Here is a 27,166-nt window from a genome sequence, read left to right as displayed (position 1 = left end):
ATATGAAGATTAAAAGACAATGCATATGAAGTACCCAACAGAATGCCTGGAACACAATAAGTACTCACTTAACAGCACCTCTTAGTATAGTAATATGGATGGAGCTTCACTTCCATTGAAGCTTGTCTGTAATCCTGAGAAAAGGCTAGTAACATGAAGGGTGGACCAGCCTACAGGGTCTCCAGACTATGGCAAAGTGCTCTAGGATAAACACTCCTCTGAGTCTGGAGCCCCATGCAGATGCACAGAAACGGGGCCTTGGGAAACCTACACAGGACCTGGAAAGGACTGCAGTGCTGCACACGAGCAGCCCAAGGATTTGCTCAATGAACTAGTTGGCCGTCAAAGCAATGCCAGGTCCAACAGTCACGGCTAGACACAGAAAGCTCATTTATTACTGAAAGATTTAAATAGCAGACACCTAACAGTCCCACGGCTCAACTAATCTGGAAGGTGGGTCCAGAACTGTTCACCTAGATATACAGGAGACCTGACAGTGGATGACCATCCATTACAGCCTTTAGGTCAGGGGCAACCAACCCTCTGTATCCACAGAGGTGGTTGTGCTTGTCAGTTTAAGTAAAACAGAGATGGTGGTAAATAGGAAACCATTCCCCAAAGCTCATCTATCCTTGGAAACCAGAAAAATGCTTTCTCAATAATCTACTGGCAGTCAGAAAAGTATTTCTAAATCCTAAGCACTAAAGGGCATCAACAACTCTAACTTAACCTGGCCTATGGCTCAGAACTCAACAAATAATGTGCTTACACCAGAAACAGAACCAAAACTGAAACAATCCACATGAATATCGAGGGAACTGTCTGTAATTTAGAAGCTTATCCACAATGACCATGACAGCCAATCTCCCAGAAGCTGTTCCACTTGACAAGCTCTCCATATAAGAAAACATCCCTACTTTTCCAAAATTCTACTCCCATTTCATACAAGACTTTTTTTCTTAATAAAGTGACCTAATCTGGAGTGTGATGTCTGTATCTCCCCTGAAGCCAAAAGGTGGCAGAGAGTCTAACAAATGTGAAAAAAGTTATCAATTTGGCGAGAGTGATAGGCTTACAACCCTCTATACTTAAAACAAGATTTTCAACACAGCTACTTATGAAATAATAAATCTTTGTAGGACGGTGTGCTCCCAGGTATCTGAGATCAAAACCAAACTCTTAATGTCTGCTATTCTGAAAGTTCATTAAGTACTGTTATATGGCACCCAAGGTTTAGGTTTAAAATGTGTGTTCGTTTTCATCCAAGAGACAGTTACAAGTATAGGTAGGGTATGTGTCACAGTTGGCTTGCCTAGCGTATCCTGCATGAATAGTCAGCAAAAAAAGCTAAGACGTTTACAGATTTTAAAAGCCTACCAACAGCAATACATGAACTATAATGACAAGACAAAGGCTCACACCAAAGGACATTCAACTTGATAAAGGTGTCACTATTCAGTTTCACCCTTACCATGCGTATTTTTCTCATGAGAGAATGTATTTAACACTTTCTCCAATTTTCTCTAGAAGTGAGTCTTTTGCTGAATGACATAAACTCCACCAAAATTTTTAAGACTGATTTTATTACCCTCATCACCCAGTCCTCTATAAAAAGGCAACATTTCCAACATGAAAATATTTTAGCCAGCATGTTTTAAGTTAAAGTAGTGTTTCTGCCATTGTTTGGGGGAGGAAGGCAGGAAATAGAAATGAAAAAAGAATTTTTAAATCCCTGTTGCATTATCTACCAGATGTAAGTGAATAATAACTAATATGTCTGCTGCCTCAGCCTTAATCTTAAAACAAATGATAGTATTCAAATATAATATTTCACACATGTGGACTGATAACAGGTTTTCTTTCCTTTCTTTATTTCTTGAAGACTCTGTGAATGACACAATATAAAGTACAATGTATTTAATGAAAGGTTTCCAGGCTGATTTCCCTACAGGTTATTTTCTTCCTTTTCTCTGGAACCCACATGCGGGGCACTGCAGGGACCAGGGGTGTGTATAAATATAAACTATGAGCCAGTATCGGAGCTGATACCCTTCTCCTACAGGGGCAACTGAATTATTAGATCTGTGTCATGAGTGTTTTTTTTAATATGCCATTGTTCCCACTTGAGCACATTACATTTTCCATATCCACTTTTAAACCAATATAACCTTTTTTTCCATGTTCATAATGTTCAAGCTGTACATTAACAGGCAGAAAATCCAATAGCTTAAGTCATCATATAGTAGTTATATGTAAAGCTTGGTGGATGAAAACCTTTTGCATTTCCCCCTCTTTGAACAGACACGACACTGGAGTTGGCTAAAACCCCAGGAAAAAAATTACACCTCATGGGAAACTGTACTAATATTTTCTTCTTTTATGATTGGCCACAAATCCATTTTGAACATTACACATTTTTTTAAAGTTTATTATTACTCTGGTTCGACATCTTCTAGCCCAACAAATTGAAGGTGCTGGAATCTTCTGGCCTGGAAGATGTGTTTGCCAATTATTTTTACACTAGCACACATAAACAGGGAGGACTGGATCTTAGGTATGAGTTATACATTTCTGTACAAAATAATTGTATATTCTATGAAGACTGATTCCTTTTCTGGAGAAATATACAACAACACAAGGGAAATCTTGTACCAGCAGCATAACTGAAGTGGCAAGATACAATATTAGAAAAACAGAGCTACTTTCATTACTGTGATGTTGTGTGTCAGAATGTCTCTCCGTAATGAACCTGTTTGCAATAAGACTCCGGGTGCAAAGAGGCTATTTAGAGAGACTATTGTGTCTATAGCAGGTCCTTCAAATATCTTCCCACCATTAGACATGCCACATTGACCAATTCTGTCCTGATTGCTGTTCTTTTCTGCTATCAAGGGACATCCTTGCCCAGACAGACGGATGGATCAGACACTGCAGTTCATAAAATGTTTATAATATACACACACACATACACACACACACACAGTGGTAAAAGCCACAGAGCTCCAGATCACACAGTGAGTTGAATGTGGCAGTGTCATATGAAAGCTTATGACTTTCCAATATCAATGAAAGGATTTAAGTTAAACTTTGCTCGACCTGTCTGTCTGTCACTCTCAACAAAAAGCCCTTTTTCCCCTCTTTTAGTATATGCCCATGCCCATTGCTCACATGGGAACACTTCGGTCAAATGTTTTCTGCATCATAAGATTTCTTACTCTGTTGAGATTTCTCTTCTAATTGCTGACAAGAAAAGAAGACTACACATGTCATGCCCTCAAAAACAAGGGTGAGAGAGAACACAACAACAATGATAATAAATAGTCAAAATGGCTTTCTAAACAGATTTGAAATTCCAACTCACAGTGGGAGCCTCAGAGAACGAGGGACTTGTCTCTACAATATAGCTGAACCATCTTGGGCTAAATTAGCAGGTTTTTAACCAAATCTAAACATGAGAAGCTCGGGTGCTTAGAAAACACTTCCTATTCATCTTATTGGTACTATAAGCTCTTATCGACAGCCAAGCGTTGCTGTGGCCTCGCCTTTCACACACCTATAGCCCTTTCCCTCTTGTGCTTTTTCTAATAGTGTATCCTTTCTATCCCAGTACAAACACTGTATCTCACAGCCAGCTCCGAAAGGTTTTATAACATCTCCCCCATTTCTGCTGTCAAGTAAAAAGAACTTCAAACCCAAAGGTCCAAATTACCAGTACACTTCTAACTGTAACAACTACTAGTTATATGAGATGAGGAACCAGAGAACTGCACACTGACCTGAATCTGAATCTGATGAATCAAATGAAGCCAATGACAGTTTCAATTAACATTATTTTAAAATTTCTCTCTCACCTTCTCTTCTTCTCCAGACTCCACCTCACATTCTAGCAGACAGGATGTATCTGTCCTGTAGCTCTGATTTCCAAAGCCATTTGGAATATCTATGATTTCATAGTATTTCCTCATTCAAGTTCTAAATCCTCATTGTGATAAATCCTCTTTAAAACTACTCTGAACATTTATTGAAAATACACAAGCATTTCTTGATTGAGATATTTGACATTGTGAACCTATTTAAACACAGTGAGGCTCTGCCTACAGATTTAAGAAGTAGAGGGACGGGTCCAGGGAGATGGGGTGGCAATCACTTTACTTTTTCTGCAAGAAAACTAAGACTGTAAGAGACTTAAAGAGACTTACCTTGGACTCAACAACCCAAGATCCTAAAGTAAAGCTCCAGACAATGTGTCTATTAGTCTTGCTTACAACAAATATAGCTCTGTATCCAATAACTCTCTAGTATTTTGGCAATAAGGGTTTTTGTTTGTTTTTTAGGTAAGTGACTGCTTTAGCAAAGTATGCTCAGTTGTTATTTATCATGCATACTAGTATAAAAAGAATACAGATAATTACGAACAGTACAAATAACAAAAATGATTTTTATGTTCCCTTAGAACAATTATTCTCAATGAATGGTTTCAGAACCAGCAGTATCAGCATTACCTGGGGATGTGTTAGAAATGCACACTGCCAGGCCTCACCCAAGGTCTACAGAATCAGAAAATCGGGGGTAGGATCCAGCAGTACCTAATTAAACAAGACCTCCAAGTAATTCAGATGCATGGCCAAGTTTAATACCCATGGCTTTAATATATAATGTGACATACTTAACTTCATATTAAAATTATTTAAAATGGCTAAAGGACATAATCAACTGGCTATAGGCCAAAAACAGACCCAAAAGGAGAAAAGACAGTCCTGGATTAAAAATAATTTTAGTAATATCCCAATTTGGGCAACAGACAATTATTTATAAAGATGTGTCTTCTGATTGTACTACACAATACAAACCCCTCCACCCATTCTTTTATTTAGAAGAAACAAGAAATCACTTTTAGAATAATTAATGAAAATAAATATTAAAATAAACCAAAATTTGAGATAAGGCAATGGAAAATATCATGGAAACAAATTTAGTCATAAGGATCAATTGTTAAATGAAAAGAGACCTTAACCAATATGAAGAAATGATTATTTAAGCCCTGGCTGGTGTAGCTCAGTGGACTGTGAGCCTGGGAACCAAACAACCACGGTTCAATTCCCAGTCAGGGCACATGCCTGGTTGCAGGCCAGTTCCCAGCAGGGAACACAAGAGAGGCAACCATACATTGATATTTCTCTCCCTCTCTTCTTCCCTTTCCCTCTAAAGATAAATAAATAAATAAAACCTAAAAAAAGAAATTATTATTTAAAAGTTAAACTTAGATAAGACAGTGGTATGGGACAAAATAAGGCAGAATTCTGCCAAAGTAAACTGAAGTTGGGTGTATGAAGATATCAGAAAGCTAGCAGCAGATAACAGCACAAAAAGGAAGTGAAAGAAGAAAAAGTACTGTCACATGAGCGGGTGGCAACATTACAAAAGACCTGCGGAAACTGAGAGGAACAAGTCTGAACTAGATCTGGCATCAAACCTCAGGAAAAGCATTTCATGAGAACTGTTAACCCAGAAAGTAAAAACCATTATCAGAATAACTCATGACTTCAGAATCATAGCCGGTACTGTAAAAATAACCAAATGTTGGATGTAAGCTAAACGTCCATTCAAAGAGGACTGGTGACAGTAATCATGCTTCTCCCATACATGAGAATTCTAAGGGATGATAAAAAATTACCACTAAAAGACACCTACACTGGCAAGTGGAAAAAAGAGTTTAAACAACACACACAGTATCACCCAACTTCTAGTTTATTAAATATGGACACATACATGTATATTTTCATTAAAGACTGGAAAACCATAAACCACAGCAGGTAATTAGACTGCAACTGCATTTTAAGTCTATTTATTTCTCTGATTTCTAAATTTTCTTTTTTTAAATGAACAATTATTACTTTCATAATGAGAAAACATAGATACAGACACACAAATGTTTTAGGAGGAAACAGAGCAACAAGTGATCATTTTCTACAGGCAGGAACCCAAGAAAGTACTGCTGCCAGGCACAGGTGTTAGATCAGTAACACAATTCCAGAGACTTCACAAAAACAGGATTATGAGGCAAAGATACAGACTTTGGAAGAAAAAAAATAAAACAATCTCAAAACTCATCATAACATGTCGATCCCTCTTTTCAGGAAAAAAAAAGGAGGGGACTGATATCAAACTCACCGAAGCCACTACGTACAAACCATAATCCAAATAAAAAATGGAAAGGACATGGTTGATTAAGTACATGTGATATGCCAGATACTCTCACACATCTCCTTTAACCTCATGACAACCTGCAAGGCATCAGCTCTAAGATGGTAAGAGACTCAAAGGAAACAAGCACAACAGGATGTTTCCACTCCACCAGCTCCAAAAGGAGTCCTTAACACAGTTCCTGAAGTGGTACGAGCTGAAATTTGGATGCCCAACTTCAGAAAGGAGTCCATTATCCTTTGTGAAATACAAAAATAAATATTGTAGGAGGGGAAGATGGGGGGAAAAAGAGAAGACAGCAGGGGCCTGATGTTAGACAGCAATGCCGGCTATGTTAAGGACTTCTCACTGCCAAAGGAAAATAATGTTTTTATAAATGGTCTTCTAGCCTGCTTCAGGGGATGGTGGTGGTAAAGAACTGACCAAACAAAAGATACTGCTTAGATAAGGTGCCGGAGATACGGAGTCCAGAGCAGATTTAAGAAGTATTACACAGGCAGAACTGACAAGATGTTCTGATTGATGTAATATTCTTCCCTTAGACCCAACAACCTTATGAACTTAATTCTAAACTTATCTACATACATATACCTTCTAAATGTATAAATATTCTAAACGTATTTTATATATTCTAAATGTATACATATAAATCTACAATTTGCATTAATTCTAAACTTATAAATGTATACCTTATTTACCTACACCACTAACGAGCTTTGAGAGCATCTCCAATTTCAGGTCTTGCAACCCATCGTCTTTCCTTAGTCTTTGCCTTTGCAGAGCAAATCTACCCAAATGCATTTAAATATCAAAAAGGATTTGTTCCATCAATTAATAGATGAATAAACAAAATGTGATATATACATATATCATGTATATACCCCAAAATAATGAAGTAGTATTCGTTAAAAAAATAAAAGGAACAACACACTTAGACATGGTACAACACGGATGAATACTGAAATTATTAGTAAAGGAAGGAAGAGTCACAAAATATCACATACACTATAATGTGATTCAATTTCTATTAAATGTCCAAAATAGACAAAAGCACAGAGCCAGAAAGTAGTAGATCAGTGGCTACCTACAGTTGCAGGGCTAAAGGGTATCAACTTCTTTTTGAGGTTGATAAAAATGTTCTAAAATTGATTGTGGTGATGGTTACACAACTCTGAATACACTAAAAACCATCGACACCAATAAAAATATCCTAGGTTGTGAACTGCATGATACATTCTATTACAATAAAGCTATTGTTTTTTAAAGTGTTTTGTTTTGAGGGGATATTTATTGAGAATAATGTGCTGGGCATTAAGGTGGACACAGGATGACATGAGCCCTAAAACAGCACAAAAGTTATAAAAAAGTAAAACCCCTGTGAGCCAACTGGTTCCTACTGTTAGGATCTTCTACTCGGTTCTGGGCAAAAGAACCCTCTTCACATCTTTAAGAAAAAATGTTCACCCTATTAACAGTTCCATTTTTTTTTGATTCTTAACTCCACTTTATCTAATAAGATATATTCCAAGTTACTCATACCAAGTTATTTATCATACAGTTAAAGAATATTCCCTATAAAAGATTTAATTCCTCTGCTTAAAAAAAATCCGAGTAAAACATTTCTAGAGACATGAAGACTCTCCCCCAAAATGGACACAACTGTTTCACATTTATATAACCATCTAACAATGCTAGCCTTACATTTCATGTCCAGTCACATAACATCTAGTTCAAGCTTTTGCTTGTCTAGATGGAATGAGGTTCATTTCCAAATCTGTTCTAAAAGCAGGTGTCTTTGAGAGCACTGGTCTAAATGCCAAAGATTTGAAAATCTAGATTCAAGACCTCATGTTAGCACTAGACTGACTTTTGGGGAGAGGGGTGGTGATAAACAAGTAGTTTATATCTACAAAAAAAGAGGCAAGAACATAGAATAAAAAACCTATCTTTTTAATGCTGTAGGGAAATAATCAAAGACTTAAAAAGTTTAAAACAAATACATTCACTGCAGCAATACTTAAAATAGCAAAAAGTTGAACACAACCTACTTTACAATAATGGAGGCTCTATAAATAAATGATGTTTCATGATAGAAACTATGTGGTCATTATAATTCTTATTTTATAAGTACCCCAAGGCTATGAAAACAATTAAGGTGACTTTTACATTAAGTACAAATTTTCAGTTACAAAAAATCATGTTAGCTATCATCTCAATTTTATTAAATTAAAGATGCATACCAAAAAAAAATCTGAGCCCTGACTGGTGTGGCTCAGTTGGTTGGAGCATCATCCCATAGCAGAAGTGTTATGGGTTTGATTCCCAGTCAGGGCACAGGCCTAGGCTGTGGGTTCAATCCCCAGTCTGCATGCATTTAATCCCAGGTCCAAGCACATGTGGGAGGCAACTAATCGATGCTTCTCTCTCACACAGATGTTTCTCTCTTTCCCTCCCTCTCATCCTCTCTCTCTCCTTAAAAAGGCAGAGAAAAAAATGTCCTCAGATGAGGATTTAAAAACTTTAAATTGCCCTGGCTGGTGTGGCTCAGTGGATTGAGTGCAGGCCTGCGAACCAGATGATTGCGGTTTGATTCCCAGTCAGGGCACATGCCTGGGTTGCAGGCCCGTTGCAAGCAGGGGACTCATGAGAGGCAACCATACATTGATATTCCTCTCCTTCTCTCCCTCCCTTCCCCTCTAAAGATAAATGAATAAAACCTTTTAAAAAACCCAAAACTTTAAACCATTTTTTAAAAACCCGAAAAAATACTTATAAAATGACAAGTAGAATAATCTCTAGGTAATATTATTATAACTCATTTTTAATTTTTGGTAGTATAAACAATTCAAATTTTCTAAAATAAATGAGTGTTTGTTACAAGAGGAAGGGGGAATCAAGCAAATTTATAGTCACTTCTCACTTTGCACCAAAGCAAAATACAAAAGAAATATTTTCTAATGCAAAATGAGAGTTCTGGTTATTTGAATTTTAATTGCCTATACTTTTAACATACTCACATTCTAACATGCTAACTTTTCTCTTTACTTTGGACTTTCACCACTGCTGTTGCTTGTGCCAGGATCATTCTTGACCACTCTTCACCACCCCTCCACCTGGATAACTATGAAGAATAAGGAGACAGTGGTATCATTTCTGCCACAAAGTCTCTGGCACTCCTGTATGTGTTGATGGACTTAGGGTTCCACTGCGTTTACCACATGGTACTGTGGTTGCCTAGTTTCACATCCCCCTGACCCCCTGCTACCAGTTCTAAGATACTTTGAGGGCAAGAAAGAAGTATTTGTTTTGTTCATCACTACACCCTCTATACAACATAGCACAGTATGAACTTGATAATGTTTTTGAAAAAAATGAATTTATGTATCAGTGGATCAATGTAGAAGTATACAATCTGTCCCAGAAGCTAAGCATCCCTAATTCTTATAAACATTTACTCTCAGGTAAACCAGGGATATGTGTTTCAGGTAATGAAGATATTCGAGTGCAATTATTCAGTACTTTAAGCAAAAGACAGATAGCTCTGATGTTGCTCCTGTGTTTATAGAGTCCAAAAATCTGAAAGCAGGAGTCTAGTGTAGTAGAAAGTTCAAGATACCCAACCGCAGGGTATTAAATATGTTAATGTCTTAAATATACAAACTGCAAATAAACAGAAATATGGTTCCATTAAGGAAACAATTAAAATAGAATTATACCATATTCCTTGAACTTGGTCCCCAAAGATCAAATTCAGATGTTTCATAAGCTTTAAAAAAGTAAATAAAACATTACACACAGAGATCACCATAAATCTCGACTTAACCATTCAAATTAAACCTAAACACAAACATAACCCTAAAACCTCCTCCAATCCCACAAATACTCAGAAAACTGAAACCTGATTTCCAGGACAGCAGTTTTATCACATGAGCACAATGTTTACACTGCAGAGATAAATCACACAAATTATAATGATTTATGCTTAAGTTGTATCTAAGCTTACTCCTTTGCATATTACAGGGTTCAAGAGTCTAAAAATTTGCTTAGAGCTCAGGCTGTCTAATGAAATAGATATATTCTTTAGAACACATTTAATATTGGTTTAGATTTAAGGTATATTGGGGAAGACCCTGATAAGAGCTTCAAACAATATGCACTGCTTTATATTATCTGCTTAGCACTTGAATATAATAGCTATACAAAAATTCAAATTAAGATTAATTCACAAATTAAACCTTCACTTCATTTAAACTACTTTTATATTCACTTTTCTTTCATGATGTTAAAAATGTTTTTAGAAAGCATACAAATGAAATACCATGCTGCATTTAAACTAGATCAAACTAACCTTAGTTATACAACAATCCAATTATTCAAAAGTACATTGATAAATTTTCTAAACATAAATTTAAAAAAATTATACATGTATAAAAAATTGGAAGATTAAAAAAATAATCTAAAGTTTCAAACTCAAAATGACTAGTGACACCTCGGCTAACACTGGACTAGCATCCATTTTTCTTTTTCCAGGTTTGTCAAAAGTTCAAAATTTTTGGTTAAAATCCTACTCAAAGAGTGCAGAAGAGTATCACGTGAATAAGAAACAGACATGCCTATCTTTTTCGTCCAAGAGACTTTGCTGCTGTGCGCTTCCAGCACTGGCAATTTGGAGAGCACAGTCTCAGCTGTGGAGTGCTCAGGGAGCGGTGCAGGGGACAGATGATTAGGGCTCAGTGTGCTCTGTGGGATTCTTCCCAGAGCTCTCTGTAGCAGTCCAGTGCTACTTTCATCCCTGAGTACTTGGATACCTACCACTACTAAAAATAAATAAGACAAAGCACTTTCAATCATTTTTTAAACCTACTGTAGAATATCATCCAAATGTACAAATAACTGCTCCACACAGTACACAGTATTAAGTGACTTCAAGAAAAGGACTGAAAAACAAGGTGTAACTGGGAAACACTATGGCTAAGGCACAATTATAAAGAATGTGTCAGGGAGAGGTGGAGGCAGACAGATAGGGTGGGCAACTTCCAAGGAGGACCCTGAATAGAGAAGGACTAATTCCAACCAGAAAGTATGTGAAACAGACGAAGTTTGGGGGCTGAATAACAATAAAGTCAGAGATGTTTTTAAAAGCCTCCAACTGGGGTCTCTCATTTGGACAGCCCTCTACTCCCAATGAGAAGAATCCTGGAAGGAGCATGACGTTAACTAACCAGCTTGCAGTAGGGCAATAAGACTGAAAAGGAGTAAAAGAAAGACATGGCCCTGGCCAGGTGACCCCGTTGGTTGGAGCATTGTCCTGGACACTGAAACATTACCAGTTTGATACAAGTCCAGGCACATAACTAGGTTGAGGGTTTGAATCTCAGTCACAGTTTGTACAGGAGGCAACTGATCAATCTCTCTCTCTCTTTAAATTTAATTACTGTTCAAGTATAGTTTTCTTTTACTCCCATCCCAGCCCAGCCCCCAGTGCTCCCCACCTCCCTCCCATTTCCACCCCCCTTAGTTGTTGTCCATGCGTCCTTTACTCCTTCCTGTATATCCTTCCCCTTCTTCCCCTGAAATTCCCTCCCCTCTCCCCTCTGGTCACTGTCTCCCTGTACATTGGTATTTCTCTCCCCACTTCCTTTCTCTTTAAAATCAATATACGTATCCTTGGGTGAGTATTTAAAAAAAGAATAATATGAATTCACTTCATAAACCACTTTCCCCTACCCAACTCCACAATAATCCTAATGAGACTTTTTATTTTTTTAAGGAGGGGGCAGTTCCAAGAGGCAATGCAAACTAAAATGATCAACTGACAGAATTTGGCAAATGATGGCAGTAGGAGAAGAATCAGGAAGAAAATGATCAATTAGGTTTTTAAGCCTGTGAGCTTGTGAAATACAACTCCCACTAGGTAGAGTTAACCTGTGTCCATATGTAAGCTTGTCATTGCAATGTAAAAACTAAAAAGTTCTAAAAGAGTTTAAAAAGTTCTACAACAACTGGGAGGCCACTGAGAGTGTAGCTGAATCAAGCTAATTTGACGAATTAAGGTGATAGAAGCTCTTACTATAGTTTCTTGAGAAACTATTCAAGAGTGGATGCAGGTTTTGTAAGGCCTAAAGCTTATACACTAATGGGGCCACTTTAATAAAAAGCATATAAAATATATGCAAGCCCTGGCTGGTGTGGTTCAGTGGATTGGCGTGGGCCTGGGAACCAGACGATCGTGGTTCGATTCCCAGTCAGGGCACATGCCTGGGTTGCAGGCCAGTTCCCAGTGACGGATACACGAGAGGCAACCATACATTGATATTTCTCACCCCCCTCCTTCCCTTCCCCTCTAAAATAAATAAATAAAATCTTTTAAAAAATACACGCAAGCTTTACAAAAGAAATGAACCATGTGAACACATTTGTTGGGGCCTTCCCATGGCCTTGAAGCAAAATTTCCCTTGTACACATGCCCATACTCAGAAGAACAGTCCTAAAGCTCCATGGCCGTCTGAGAAAACTGAAGAGAAGGTAGAAGTCTCAGAAATCCAACCCTCCCACTGTGATAGGAAGGAGCAAGCTTTCCTGGACAGCACCAAAAGAGTTAAAGTTACCCAAGAAAATGCAGGCAGAAAGAGATGAGCGGCTCAGACTGGCTGATTACTCTTGTAAGGATCTCATTTGACAGGGATGAAATACAAAGAAAGTGTGTGCCAGTTTTTACAGAAAACATATGGGAACTTACCTAGGGAAATTTGCTTTCTCTTAACCAAACAAGGAGCCTTTTCAGGTATTTTGAGTTGAAATTGAGAAGGACATTTTTAATTATAGAGAATGTGGAGAAAGAGTAAGCCAATGTACAATGGTGACCATAATGCATTAATATTCAACTTTATTCCTGGTAAGGTTGGTGTAAGAGGCTAGAACAAGAGTTAAATTTTTACAAAGACCTACTATACAAGGGACAAAGAAAAGGAGGAAGGGAGGAGAGGGAGGAAAGAAAAAAGAAAACATCAGCCTCTGTACTTCAATAAGCTTACCTGAGAAACTTTTTTTAAAGGAAGATTAACTAATTAATTTATCCCAAAGCAGTGGCTCCTTAAAAAAATACAACAAATATGAAATGAAAACTGTCAAGGCATGAGCTCCCTTTTCTGTCCCAGATACCCTGTGTAACCAAGGTTCCATGTGAATAAATTCTGGGAGCATGCAAATTCTTTAACACACTCTCTCAGCGCTGAACCCCCAGCTGCAGAAGGAGAGATGCCTACACCAAATGTGGAGGGCTGAGCTGTGGTGGGTACAGGTGGGACAGCAGGATCAAAATCACAAAGGTCCAAAGCCCTAAGAGAAGGTCTTCAGCCAGCACTACAATATCCCCAATCCCATGATAGTTCTCTTTCTCCCCTACCCCAAAACTCAACTCTCACCCAGCTGATTGAGCAGCTTCTCCCCTTCCCAACTGCTACTAGGAAGAGACTTGAAAGAGCAAAAGACCAGACAATCAATGATCGTACAGGACAGGCTGGAGAACAGTAAAGGTGATTCTAGGCTCCCTTGGGAATAATAAAGTGACAAGAGGGGACAGAATGAGCCAATTAGTACATTCTCAGGCAAGAGAGAGCTAAGGCCAAGGAAGAGAATGGAATTAAATAACAATTTTGCCAGGCTGCCTACTTCAGCGACATTATTCTTCACTGATATGAAACTGACAGGCAACCAAGACACAGTACAAAACTGCAAGAGTGACAGGGGCCACCTGGGGTCAGGGGGAGGGAAGAAGGGGGGAGGGAACAAGGACAGCTAATTCTGCCTCCACCCTCCTCTGTAATCCTGAGCGAGTCATCCCAGAGCCCTCTTTAGACTTCATTCCTTTTAACTGTAAAATTAAGAGTAGAGCAACGACACAGTTCCCATGAGTCCTTGCAGTGCTGGCACTCCAGAATTCTATGGACAGCCTGGTGCACACAGAAGTGCACGGACTAAGGGGCCAGACTGCCAGGGTTCGAATTCCAGCTCTGCCAGTACCAGCTGTGTGATACTGGGAGTTGCCTGACCTCTCTGTGTCTCCATTTCCCCATATATGAGAGAAAACACTCTAACTCATAAAGCTGTCCTGGAGATCAAATGCTATGACAGCTGTAATCATGCCTGTGGGTACAGGCATTTGTGTGGTCCATCACCTTTCTGATAGGTTCTTCCTCCGAAGGGCAAATACTCTATCCACCACATCCCAGAGTGCTTCCTTCCTAGGCCAGAGGTGGACACTATTAATCAATCAAAAATTCTCCCATTAGCCTAGATGCAGCCCCAGAATCCTGACTAAATCAGAGCTCCCACAAAGATGAGTCAGCCATACGTTAAATATGGATGACATTGTATTCCTTCATCTCCACTTCCATTCTGTAAAGTTCAAACTGGTTCAGGTGTAGCACCCTAAAAAATACAGGCCATTAAAGGGACTTATCTAAGAAAAAGAAGACCACAAATATGAACAGTGAAAGGAGAGAGAACTTGCAATTAACAACCACACCTAAAACAGAAGCCAACTGAACAGACAGCTAGATCAGCAGTGGAGCCACAGAAATGGAGATCACATGGAGGGCAAGCAATAGGGGAGTGGGAGGGGGGGAGAGAAGGTACAAAGAATAAGTAGCATAGACAGTGGGGAGAAAATAGACAGGGGGAGGGCAAGAGTAGTGTGGGAAATGTAGAAGCTAAAGAACTTATGACGCATGGACATGAGCTAAAGGTGGGGGGAATGTGGGTGGGAGGGGGTGTGCGGGGTGGAGGGGAATGAAGGAGGAGAAATGGGACAACTGTAATGGCACAATCAATAAAATATATTTAAAAATACAGGTCACCTCTTTGGGTGGAAAAGATCTTTACAAAAGAGAACCCAACCTGTATCTATTTTGTTACCACTGAATTCCGACTCCCAGCACCACAGACCAAAAAACCATAGCTTCTCTAGAGACATTCACATTGCTGTTTGTGGAAAACTATGAGTAATCATGGATGGACTGAGTTAGCTGATACTCTACAAAGAGGACACTCTTCATTTCGTAGTCCTCAGTGCAAGCAAGGTGTTGGGAACAAATTCTTCGTGACAATGTGGTGGGTTGAAGAGAAAAGGGAGCCTTTTAAGTAAGGTCAGTGTTTCACAAATTTGACTCAGGCAAAGATCAGAGGATACAGAAGAAAAGAAAACAACTATTTCCCATGCCCACACCCTGCTGGACTTCACCTCAGCAGAATCCCACACTCCTTCCCCTCAACACAGCCAATATACAGTGCCTCCTCTCCCCCATTTGTTGTTACTCCTGTACTCCCTACCTTGGTTGAGACCCCCTACACACACACCCCTCAAACCAAGGCCCTCCTCTGCAACCCTTCTCCATTATCTCTCTGCTAAATTATAGTACAAGTCTGTAGCCCTGATCCTCTCAAATCCATCCTCCAATCAAATCTCTCAGATAATACTCTTGTTTAAAACCCAAAGGCTTTTTTCCATGCAATAATATGGATGTATCTCAAAAGTACTATACTAAGTGACAGAAGCCAGACTTAATAGATTACATACTGAATGATTCCATTTATGTGACATTCTAATAAAGACAAAACTGTAAGGACATCAGTGGTTGTCAGGGGTTGGGGTGAGAGGAGGAGTTAATCTCTCAGGAGCACCAAGGATTTTAGAGGTGTTGTTAAATGTTCTTCATCTGGACTGTAGTGGTGGTTACAGGGCTTATATCAGACACCCCAAATTATGTACTAAAATGGGTCAATTTTATTATGAACACATTATTACTTAGTTTAAAAGAAATTGGGGAAAAAACCACAAGAGCTCTCCCATTGCCTAAATAAAGGTTCCCTGGCATTACTAATCTGTCTGTCCCCTATCTTGCCTTCCACATTCAGGCAACAATCAGATTTTTAAAATATCCAGTACTCCCCATGCAGAACTTGCTCACCTCCTCAACACAGCTTTTCCAAATTAACTCCTAAATCCTCCAGGCTGTCTCTCTGCCTCTCCCAGCCCTCACTCTCCCACACTAAGATCAGATGCCCTTCATAGAGGCTCTTATAATGCCTGTTTTTTCCCTATCACTGCATTCAAAGAAATGTATTATGTTCTAGTATAATGATCTTGTCTCTCATTGATCAACTGAAATGGGAATTCTTGAGAAAAAGAACTACTTTTTATTCACATATGTTTATGCAACCTGGCACATGGCAGACACAATAAATCTATGTTGGAATAATGTTTCATAAGGCATCATTGTATTCCCACCACTTACAAGAGTGCCCATTTGGCTCAATAAATACAGGCAGCTCTCACTTTGCATAGTAATGCAAGACCATAAAAACGATCATGAAAGCTGAAACCATGCTAAGCGATCTTAATAATCAATTGGAAAATTATGATTTTTCTATGACATTTGACATTCCTGTCCAAAACATTAAAAACTCTTATTATTAGTTATAATTATACACAAAAATGGGAAGAAAGTAAACCATTTGTTTAGGGCATTGTAATCAAAAGCTCAAAAACTTTGAGAATAAAAGTTTTATTTCTTTTTAAATTAAAAATATCAAATGAGCATTTTTTTTAGGCCTTGGTAAATTGGCATCTGCCTATCTCAGTTTAGATTAGCTTCCAACATTCTATCCTTGGTGTTTTCATTGTCGTGCAATATCCCTAAAGAGTTCCTTTACCAGCAAGTTTTTTGGCAGCATCCTTTCTTCTGTCATGTCTTCATCCTTTTCGTCACAATCACTTTCCTAATTTACGATAAGTTATTCTCTGCCAAACTCTTCTGGCTGCACACACAGATTCTAGAACACGGTTGACCTTCCCTGATCAGCCATTTTTTTCTAGAACTCTTCACCATTGGTTCAAATTTCAACTTCCAGTGTTATCACGTTTTACTTCTTTTCTGCATTTTCATCTTTGTCGGCCAATTCCCTCTCTAAATCATCCATTTTCACAAAATGTTACCTGAGTTTTTATTTAAAAAGACCAGGAGGCACACAGCTATACCCGCTACAGTCTGTTCATGAACCAAATAACAAGATGCGTAAGTTATATTTAAGTATAAATACTCGTGGTTAATATAACACTGTACCTGAAATTTTAACTGTGTTGTTGGGGGACAGTGTTATTGAATTAACTGTAACAATTGAAATTTTGCATCCTGGAACCATGCAAAGGGAGAAATATCTGGATTTAATAAATAAATAATTTAAGAATGAATGAACCGGCTCACCATTAGGCCAGCTGTAAGGAACAGGAATTTATGCCCTTCCCATCAACACCTTCTATCTCATATAACATCACAAAAATAGGGCAACTTCCTAAAGCTGCAATTCACAGTCAAGTATATAGCACATTAAGAAGGGAGGAGATATCTAGATTATAATCCCAACTCTGTTCGTAACAAAATTACATACTGATACTGTGACTCTATGACTTGCTCTATAAAATACAGTTAATATTTCCTTCTTCACAGTGAGCTTCTGAAAGCCAAAGGAAAAGCAAATTTCAACAAGTAATTTGAGGCCTGGCTGGTGTGGCTCAGTGGACTGAGTGCTGGCCTGCAAACCAAAGGGTTGACAGTTCAATTCCTAGTCAGGGCACATGCCTGGGTTGTGGGCCAGGTCCCCAGTAGGGGGTGTGCAAGAGACAACCACATATTGATGTTTCCCTCCTCTCTTTCCCCTCCCTTTCCCTCTCTCTAAAAATAAATTAATACATAAAATATTTTTTTAAAGTCATTTGAAAAATTCAGCTACATACCATCATATCAGCTATACACCTAGTAAACATGCACCAAGCACTATGGTAAGAACTTTACACAAATATTCTCACAGATTTCTCACAAATACCTATAGCGTAAGTACCATTTTAGTCTCCATTTCACAGAACACTGATACATACAGAAGCCAGATAACTTGTCCAAGGACATGCAAATTATATGCAGTGAAGCCAGTAGTATAACTCCATAGGTCAAGTTCTTCAAATTTTTTTCACTAACTTGTCTAGTTTCTTCACAAAGTGGAGGGACAGGGTCACTGAAAAGGGTAAAACACTGACTCCTAGAAGACGAAGTAACCTAATTCACTATGACTAAACACAGTAACCAAGTTAATCTTACTAGGACATTTACAGGTTTTTGGCAAAAGGACAGAATGCACAATGTTCACAGATCCAAGGAGCTAAGAAGAGCATTCCCAGACAATAGGAGGAACCAAAACAGTAGGTGGTAGTGGGAGTGGGGGGAGTTCAACTACAGTCAATTATTTTTATGCTAAGAAGCAAAATCATAAACAACAGAAAAGAACCAACAAAGAAACAAAATTCACTTTGCAAGAATAATGAAGAAATTGTATTTATCATGAATATATAAAAAAGGAAGAGTATGACAAAAATAAGCCATGTAGAGCTAACAAACTTCACTGACACTTTCACTACCAGGGCCCCTGAAAGTCAGTAAAAGTATTTGCTGAGGTCTGATTTCACAAGGAATCGCATATGGAAGAGGAACAGGAGGGCTCAATAAGGATGCACGATATAAAGCAAGGGGATTAAATTGGTTAACTAAAATAAGTACATTCCTCTCTAAATATAATCCACTCATAACAACACAGTTAGAACACTTCTGTCTCATTAGCAGTATTAAGTGTGAAAGATTCTTGATACTAAGAAGTCCTAATTATAATCCATCTTAGGAAGTAAAGTGAGTTTTCTTTACTAAAAGGGAGAATAAACTGCAAGAAACAGATTAAGTATAGTAACAAGACAGTCAACAAAGTCAAACACCAAAACAAACCTTAGAGCTCAAAAAAGTATCAATACCAACTGAAAACTGAATAACCACATTCATAAGAATGTATTTTTAGACTATTTAGCAACACCTGTTTGTTCTCTTATTATCACCCATATCTTTCTACCATCGAACCTTTCGCCAAGGGACTTCCAGTGCTGGGAAAGGGATGGTCAACAAGATGACTTCCCTGGAAGGAATAAACTTCTTTGGGGGAGAGTCAGTTCTAGTTTTCAATCCCACCAAAAAGGAGTACATGCCTCTCATATCTGGAAACAGAAAATAATTGAAATGATACTCACAGTTACAGATTAAGAAATATTTTACAGATCTGAAGGGAACAGGAAAGGCATGATCAAAACATAGAGACATTTTAGTAGATAGAAATTAGATTTGCCTCAAGTAAGAGAAAATTCAGTTTTTAAAGGCTTAAATAATTACGAGTTCTCTCACAGAACAAGTGGTCTGAGGTAGCATCCTAGTGCTTGGTGTCAAGGACAAGGCCTCTCTCTGCCTTTCTCACTGCAGTGTCCATCCTCATGCTTGCTCATCGCCTCACCACAAATCACAGCCAAAATTCAAGCAGAAGTTTGGTTTTCATTCCAGATGGGAAACTTTCACTACTTTCTCCTAGAAGACTTTCTCCTCCTAATTACTGGCCAAAACTCAGCCACATGTCCCCACTTAAACCAATCACTACCAAGGGAAATGACATTGTTGTGATGAGTTTTTAAAATACTAATCTTGAGATATTTCTTATTCTTGCTAAGATCAAGGGCTTTCCTGTTCCTTTCTCCCAAACCTAGGCACTTGAGACAAGATAGGCAAGACAACTTTCAGGGTAGACATCAGTATTTACCTCAATCATTTAAAAAGTTACCTGACTATAAAAGGGCAATTTAGAATGAAGAAGTCAACAGTTAACATCACTATCTAGAGCTGGGTCCCTGTAAGTTCAGTGAACACTTTACCACGACACAAGCAGGGGCACTAGGATGCAATGAACTATTTTACTAGTTAGAAGAATAAGAGCCAGTAAAGCAAAGTAGCTTTTAAAAAGCACCAATTTCTCACACACCAGCACTGATCAGAAGAAACTGTGTCAGTTCTCTTCAATTTTTGCTTCCCAATATGATCTACTTGACCAACCCTACTCAACCTCACTCTCTACTAAGTATCTGCTTAGATGGAATGAGGGGGTGGGAAAACATCTGTAAGTTTAGATGTATCAACCGCTCCATTTTTGTGAGTTTTTTAAACTAGCTCTTTTTTCATTTAATCAATTTTCCCCTTCCTTGAAAAGCAATGAATGTCAAATTACAGGAGCTTAACTGATAAAAAACATGCAAGATATCATCCTGTATTCAGTTATAGGCACATGATGAAGGAAAATTCAAAATGCAACCATCTTTGAAGGCAAGGGCCATTCCATTGTATCTCAACTTTACCGACAGCATTCATCCTACAACTGGAATCATTAGGCCGACCCCTATGTAAAACATGAATGCAAATATGTGAAGTTTTTCTCATTTTTAGGCTAAACTGCCTCACATGACCCTCCCAGACACCCATCTTTTCCACCTCTGTGCTTCTGGGCTGTTCTTTTCCACAAAACACCTGTTTTTTGTGAATTAATGCTATCATTTCTGTCATTCAAATTTCTTCAGATGAAATTCAGGGTCTGTCTCAAATGCCCATTTCCTCCAGTGGATAGCCCAAGATTTTGAATCATTCTTCACTGGGTTCACTCACTGTCCAACTCTCAACCTCCGTGAGGCCTTCAGCAGACCCCCAAAAGATGCAATGCTCCAAGTCCCCAGGACTAATGAGACTAAAAGAACAGCTGACTGTAGTTGAAAATAGGACTACTGCCTACATCTTTCCTCACCTATTTTTTTTTTCCTTTAAAGCAGGGCAGGTAGAAAAGAATCAGTCAAGGAAGTGGGAAGGCTCAAGAGAAGATGGTAAGGATCTGACTGATTTTTCTGTACTTGAGATGCCTGATCCGCATGCATCTATATACAACAGAGCAGACACAAACAAGCGATAGTTGCCAAATATGACCTTTTTTTTAAACACACTCCAGAAGTCACTGAAATACCGGAAACATTTGGGAGTCTGAGCCATCTGATGACAATTACAGGAATCCTGCAAGGGAAAAAGAATGTTCGGAGAAGGCCAGACAGCCACACAATTATAAATCCTACCTCAGCCCCAGAGTCCTCTGAGCCCCACACCCTCCACATCACTGCCAGTGAGAGGTGACTGGTGATGCTGTTACTGCACATTCCCAAGCCAATCCTAAGGGAGAGGCATGCTCTCACACTCTGCTCCAGAGAGCTCATCATGATTTTGGTTTGCTCAGCTTTCTCATCCTTTGAGGTAAGACATTTCATGATTGCCAAGAGTTTGGTTCCCAAGGATGTGAGACTTAGAGGAACCGAGATTTTTATAGTAAAAGAGATGATTAAAAACACAAACCACTGGAAATGTCAGCATGACAGTAAAACTTTCTACCAAGCTCCTTTACTCCCTGAATTGATCCTTGCAGAATTTGGTGGAGGGGTTTTGGAAGTAAGAGCAGAGATTAGGAGAAGAAAAGGAGCTAATATTTACTGAGCACCTCCAAGAGCAAGCCACTTTAAGGATCAAGAAACCTTACAAAGGAAGATTATTTACAATAGCCAAGACATAAAAACAGCCTAAGTGTCTATCAACAGTTGTACAGATAAAGAAACTATGGACAATAGAATACTATTCAGCCATAAAAACATAAAATATTGCCATTTGCAACAACATGGATGGCTCTTGAGGGTATCATTCTAAGTGAATAAGTCAGATGGAAAAGTTTTAAATTCTATGATTTCACTCAGATGTGGACTATAAAAAAAGAAACAAATGAATAAACAAAACAAAACAGAAAAAAGGTCACAGATACAGACAACAGATTATTGATTACAAGAGAGTAAGTGAGGGGCAAGAACAAAATGAGTAAAGGGGGTCAATTACATGGAGAAGGATAGATACCAGACTTTTGGCAGTGAGCATGCTATAATGCATACAGATATCAAAATTATAATGTCGTACACCTGAAACTTGTCTAATGCTGTCAATGTTACCTCGATTACTAAAACCAGAGAGGAATCCTTGCAAAAAAGATGGCATCCCAATGTAATGAGAATTTAGATTAAGAGAAGCAACTTAACCAATACCAACTCTTTAATAAAGAAAATGAGGTGGAAACCCAAGCCCATCTGACTCCAGAGCTCATTGAGCTCTTTCTACAGAGCTTCTGAGATAGCAAGCACACCCAACAGAGCTGGAGCCGGTATGACACAAAATGGCATTAACCAATCACTATCTTATCAAGGCAAAACTGATGATTTCTTTCTTCTTAAATAATTTATATAAAGTATGAGAAGTAAGTTACAGGTAATTAGAAAAGAGTTAAAATATGTATGCAAAAACTTTTAAATATCTGTTATTAATCTACCCAGAGAACAGGTAACACTATCATTACTCCTTTGGTATATTTCCTTCCAGTATTTCATATTTCATTTATATACATACACATGTACACCTTTTTACACACACACACACACACACACACACACACCTTTTTATATGCCACAAAGTTGGACCCATACTACTTATAGCTTTGTGTCTACTTCAATTAATATATTGTGGGTATATTCCTATGTTATCAAAAATTCCTTTAAAGTCAGAGATATTTCGAATAATTGCATCAGAATAGATTTCATAACTAAAGTCTTCCAACTTAAAGCCCTGTGTTGACAAGATTAGGAAACTTAATACTTAAAATATTATATATTCCACATAAATGTCTAAAGAAACAAGGAAGTTCAGGATACTACTGAACAATGAACATTTTTACACAGAATCCCTGCTGTTTCAAGAGGATGTACTTCAGCAGAATCACATTCGATGAATCTTAGTAGAAATATAATCAACACAAATACCCCAAATGTACAAAATTAAAAACTAAAACTGTAAATTCAATTATCTTGTACCATGTCTTTTGTGGGTTTCTACTACCAAGTCAAAAGTATCAAAAATTTGGGGATTTTCTTTAAGTAGAGTCCTGATAAGTTGAATACTTGCTTCAGTTTATTAGCAAAAGGTAGGCTTCTACAACATGGTACATACCAAAGAACTGTTTGACTATCTTATAAAACATGGTGGTGGTAGTAATGATAGCGACAATAAAAAGTAAAAAATGATAATGACAGTGATGGTGACTTTCCTTTATTATGTCTTTTTCCATGTCTGTCTCTGTGCCTAACCCTAAACATAGATTTTTAAAAAATTTTATTCGCCCTAAACCCCATACAGTAGCTACCATTTGTATCCCCATAAAGTAACAAGCAACTTGAACCCAGAAAACTTGAGTTCAAGTCCATTTTTGGTTCTAGTGAGCATTGAAACTACTTTCATCTCTCTAAACATCCAATTCCTTCACTTATAATAGAAGGGCTGGGGCTGAGAGCACTGAAGGTTAAATGAGCTCTCAAGTTCTATGGTCTGACAATTACCTGAAAATATGTATACGTCCCTCCCAACCCCTAGCAAACACATCATTAAATGATCGTGTCACTAAATGACATTATGGCTTCATGATCTATCATAGCATGGCACACTAGAAAGTTTTTAGCAACCAACATGTTGATTTTAAAAAGAAGCCTTCTTGGCCTCCCAAGGTGTACACTAGGTAAGTGTCACAAAAGACCAAAAGCTGAAGCTTGCCAATTCTAGAAATTTGAACCCTAAGATGTGTTAAATCTGTAAGTACCTGGTATTTAGCTGAAAACCCTTTAAAAACGGGGGTTCCTTGCCACCCTGAAAGCTAGGTGATTTGGTCATATCCCCACCGACAGCTGCTCAGGACAACCAAAATGAAAGGTACAAACCAGTCTGCCACTGTAGGGCATGCACATCCATGCCAAGGGAAGGAAGGAGGGCCGTCCCACTGAGGAGAAGGCTGTCTCCAGAAGGAAAGCATTGGGTCTCCATGGAGGAGGGGAGGAAGAGGCACAAATCCGTATTTTATCTCACCCTGCTCCTGTGCATTAAGTTAATGTTTTAGCTCAGTGAAAGTAATTACCAGCCAGGCTCTCCAATCCATCAATTCACCCTGGGCACTCCTGCTGATTCTTTCTTTGGTCTCTAGGACCCAAGAATTCCTTTTGTTGATCTGGAAGTGTGAAAAAAAAAGTGGTTGTTACTAGTTTCTCTCTTTGAATTCTAAATTTCTGCCAAGTAATTAGGAAAAGAAAATGAATAATTATCTCCAAGTTTTTAAAGAAAAGCAATGGAGGTTAGAGTAGGCACAGCCTCTCAAAAAAATAACATTAAAACCATACGTCTTTGACCTCCCCTCTTCCAAAAGAATGGACAAATGCAATTTAGCCCTAGGCTCTGAAGTCAGGGGTTTGATCCAAATCACCTCCATTCAAGTTTAGTTAGTTTGCCAAGAGTAGCTTACTCAATAAATGAAACATATATGGACTTACAAAACAAACATTCCTCTATCCCCACAAGTACCCTAAGCAAAGGCATTATTAGTATCCCCATTTTACAGATGAGGTTAACAAAGTTCAGAGGTTAAAAATACTAGCCCTAAGATCACACTTAAAAAGTAACAAACACTAGTCTTCTGAGTCCAAACACTAGTCTTCTATGCAACTTTTCCAAGTAACTATAAAATGCTATGCTTTAGAGAAATTCCTCCAACTGGAAGTAACATTAAAAACTATAATAAGGACTTTATGAATTATGAGGGAATCCTAAATGTACCTGCCTAGCAGGAAGTATTCATTTTGAATTTTCCACTAAACTACACAGATATGATACAGGAAGTTCCATAATTACACCCACGATTCTCCACATCACCCTATAAATCCATTTCGATTGCACAAATACACTAAATGACCACTATACCTATAATAAAGATATATCCACAGGACATATACATGGGAGGAAGAAGGTAAAGAACCATGTGGCATTAAAAGCAATAATATTGCGCCTTTTCTGCCACTTAGGTTCTAAATACAATTGCTTCCATTGGCCACCAGCAAATCCAACGAGAAGGTGGGCTGCAACTGTACCACCAATCCAAATGGCAGGTGGCTCTGAAAGCTATACAAACATCAATGTGGTTGTTTTTTTACTGTCCAGAACCAAGGTTCCAGGATCTGCTATTATAACAGGCAATGTCTGACTGCTTAGGTGTTTCAGCCTGAGCTAAAACACACATATGCATTTCCTTCATTGGATTGTACAAGTGATATGCTCTAGCTGTAGAACATCTTAGTGTAGAAAAGCACAAAAAGACAGAAATTAGTCATAATCTCAGTATAAAGAGGCAACAACTGATGACACATGGGCTTATCTCCTTCCAATATTTTTCCCTCATAGCAAGACTATTTGGAATCTTTCCTTTTCTACAGAAAAGAAAAAGAAACCAATTCCTTCAGATGGACAAAAGGGAAATGTAGCCTATAAAAATTAAAATAAATTTTCTTGAGTAAAATCTTAAAGATAACTACAACAAAAAATCTTTTAAAAACCTTTGGAAAAGCTCAGTAAGATCTCCCTGGTCCATCCTCCCTGAAACAGGCCATAAAACCTTCATATTCCAGGAGCCTCCCTATACCCAGTGGAAAGGTATACCTCCCTATCTCTCATCTCTGAAGACAAAGGGATACAGAAAAGAACCCTAGCACATGGAAGTGACTCTTCCCCCAGTTCACTACAATTACCTCAAATTCCTACACCTATCATATGCCTATGTGCACCCTTCTCCACAACTGTGTACTCCACAACTGTGTACCCTTCATCAAACCTAGCATAAAATAATCAGGTCTAACTGTTTCTTTGGGTCTTCATTTCCTTATGAATGCTCCTATGTCAGGTAAAACTTATATCAAATAAATTTGTATGCTTTTCTCTTGTTAACCTGTCTTTATCAGTTTAATTTTCAGACCCAGACAGGGATCCCAAGAGAGTCAAGGAAAACTTACTCCTCCCCTACAATCCTATCAGTGAGAAAAGGAACTTCGGCTCACTCAAAGAAACTACATAGAGGGGACCAACGGGTCCTGTTTTTTCGAAAACTTATACTTCTAAGGATACACAGGAAATATTTAAATATGGTGCATGTGCCTTTTCTGCACATGTATAATAACCAAGCAGCAAAACCTCCATCTTTTACTTTGAAATGGATGGATCAATCATAAGGCCAATCACGTCTAACAAGGTTGAAAGCTATCTGCTTTCCACATTGAAAAATAAAGTCTTAAATTGAACCAGTGACTTTGATAATGCTAAGAGAGTCCCTGGAACAAAAATATATTTTGCAGCAATTTCATTAATCATGTATTTCTAGGGTACCTATTTAAGAGGGGCTCACATAGGAAAAGTACTTTTATACTAGTTACTGCTAGGTAAACACAAGTTTTAAATAATCTTCAGTGCAACAGACATGGAATTTCATTCCCCACAGCCTAGTGATTTTAAATGCCCTGTGACCCTCTTAAGCACTGCCAACATCAACATCTGGTACCTGGCACAAAGAAAATAGATTCTAAAAGGTTTTTTATAAACCTTTCATTTTCATCATGTGCTTTAAATATGTTTCTAAGATAGCTTTCCTTCTCTTCTTTCTGATATACAAAAAAGTAAGAGGCTTTTCTATCAGGCAGCTACATTATGTTTTAGAAGCAGAAGGGAAAAATAATTGTCCAAAATCAAGTTGTTGCTAATGTTTTCTCATCCTACCCCAAAAGAAGTGGTTATATTCAATATAATAAAGGCCTGAGACCTGACTAGATGAAAGAAAACCAAAAAACTGATTGTAATTATCTCCCCACAAATATATACAAATGTAAAAATGACTTCAGAATCCTAGACATATCTTCTACACCAGCAATTTGCAACTGGTGTGCCGCAAGAATTTCTAAACATGCAATACCTGACTATTTAGTCAGGGGCACTGACCTCTTTTCCCTTATATTGTGAAATTAAAAAATGACTGCAGCCAACATAACAATAGCAGTCCTGTGTGAATGAATCAAAATTATATCTACTTTTTGTCACACTGGCAAAAATATTGTATTTTTTTG

General features: G+C 38.2%; 1 protein-coding gene across 4 annotated transcripts in view; it reads right to left on the bottom strand.

Annotated features, from left to right (window-relative positions):
- Positions 1–27,166, bottom strand: part of BNC2 (basonuclin zinc finger protein 2) — a 425,587-nt gene that overhangs the window by 322,000 nt on the left and 76,421 nt on the right. For 2 of the 4 annotated variants that reach the window (XM_037061921.1, XM_037061922.1), the window contains exon 2: positions 24,148–24,237. The exons of the other annotated variants lie outside the window; for them this stretch is intronic. In XM_037061921.1, coding sequence (XP_036917816.1) covers positions 24,148–24,237 — 90 coding nt within the window. The remainder of the gene's footprint in view (positions 1–24,147; positions 24,238–27,166) is intronic. 4 annotated transcript variants of the gene reach the window in all.

This window comes from Sturnira hondurensis, unplaced genomic scaffold (assembly GCF_014824575.4).
Source record: "Sturnira hondurensis isolate 20B ecotype Veracruz unplaced genomic scaffold, ASM1482457v3 Scaffold0013559, whole genome shotgun sequence".
NCBI lineage: Eukaryota > Metazoa > Chordata > Mammalia > Chiroptera > Phyllostomidae > Sturnira > Sturnira hondurensis.
This window is presented reverse-complemented; position numbering and strand designations above follow the sequence as displayed.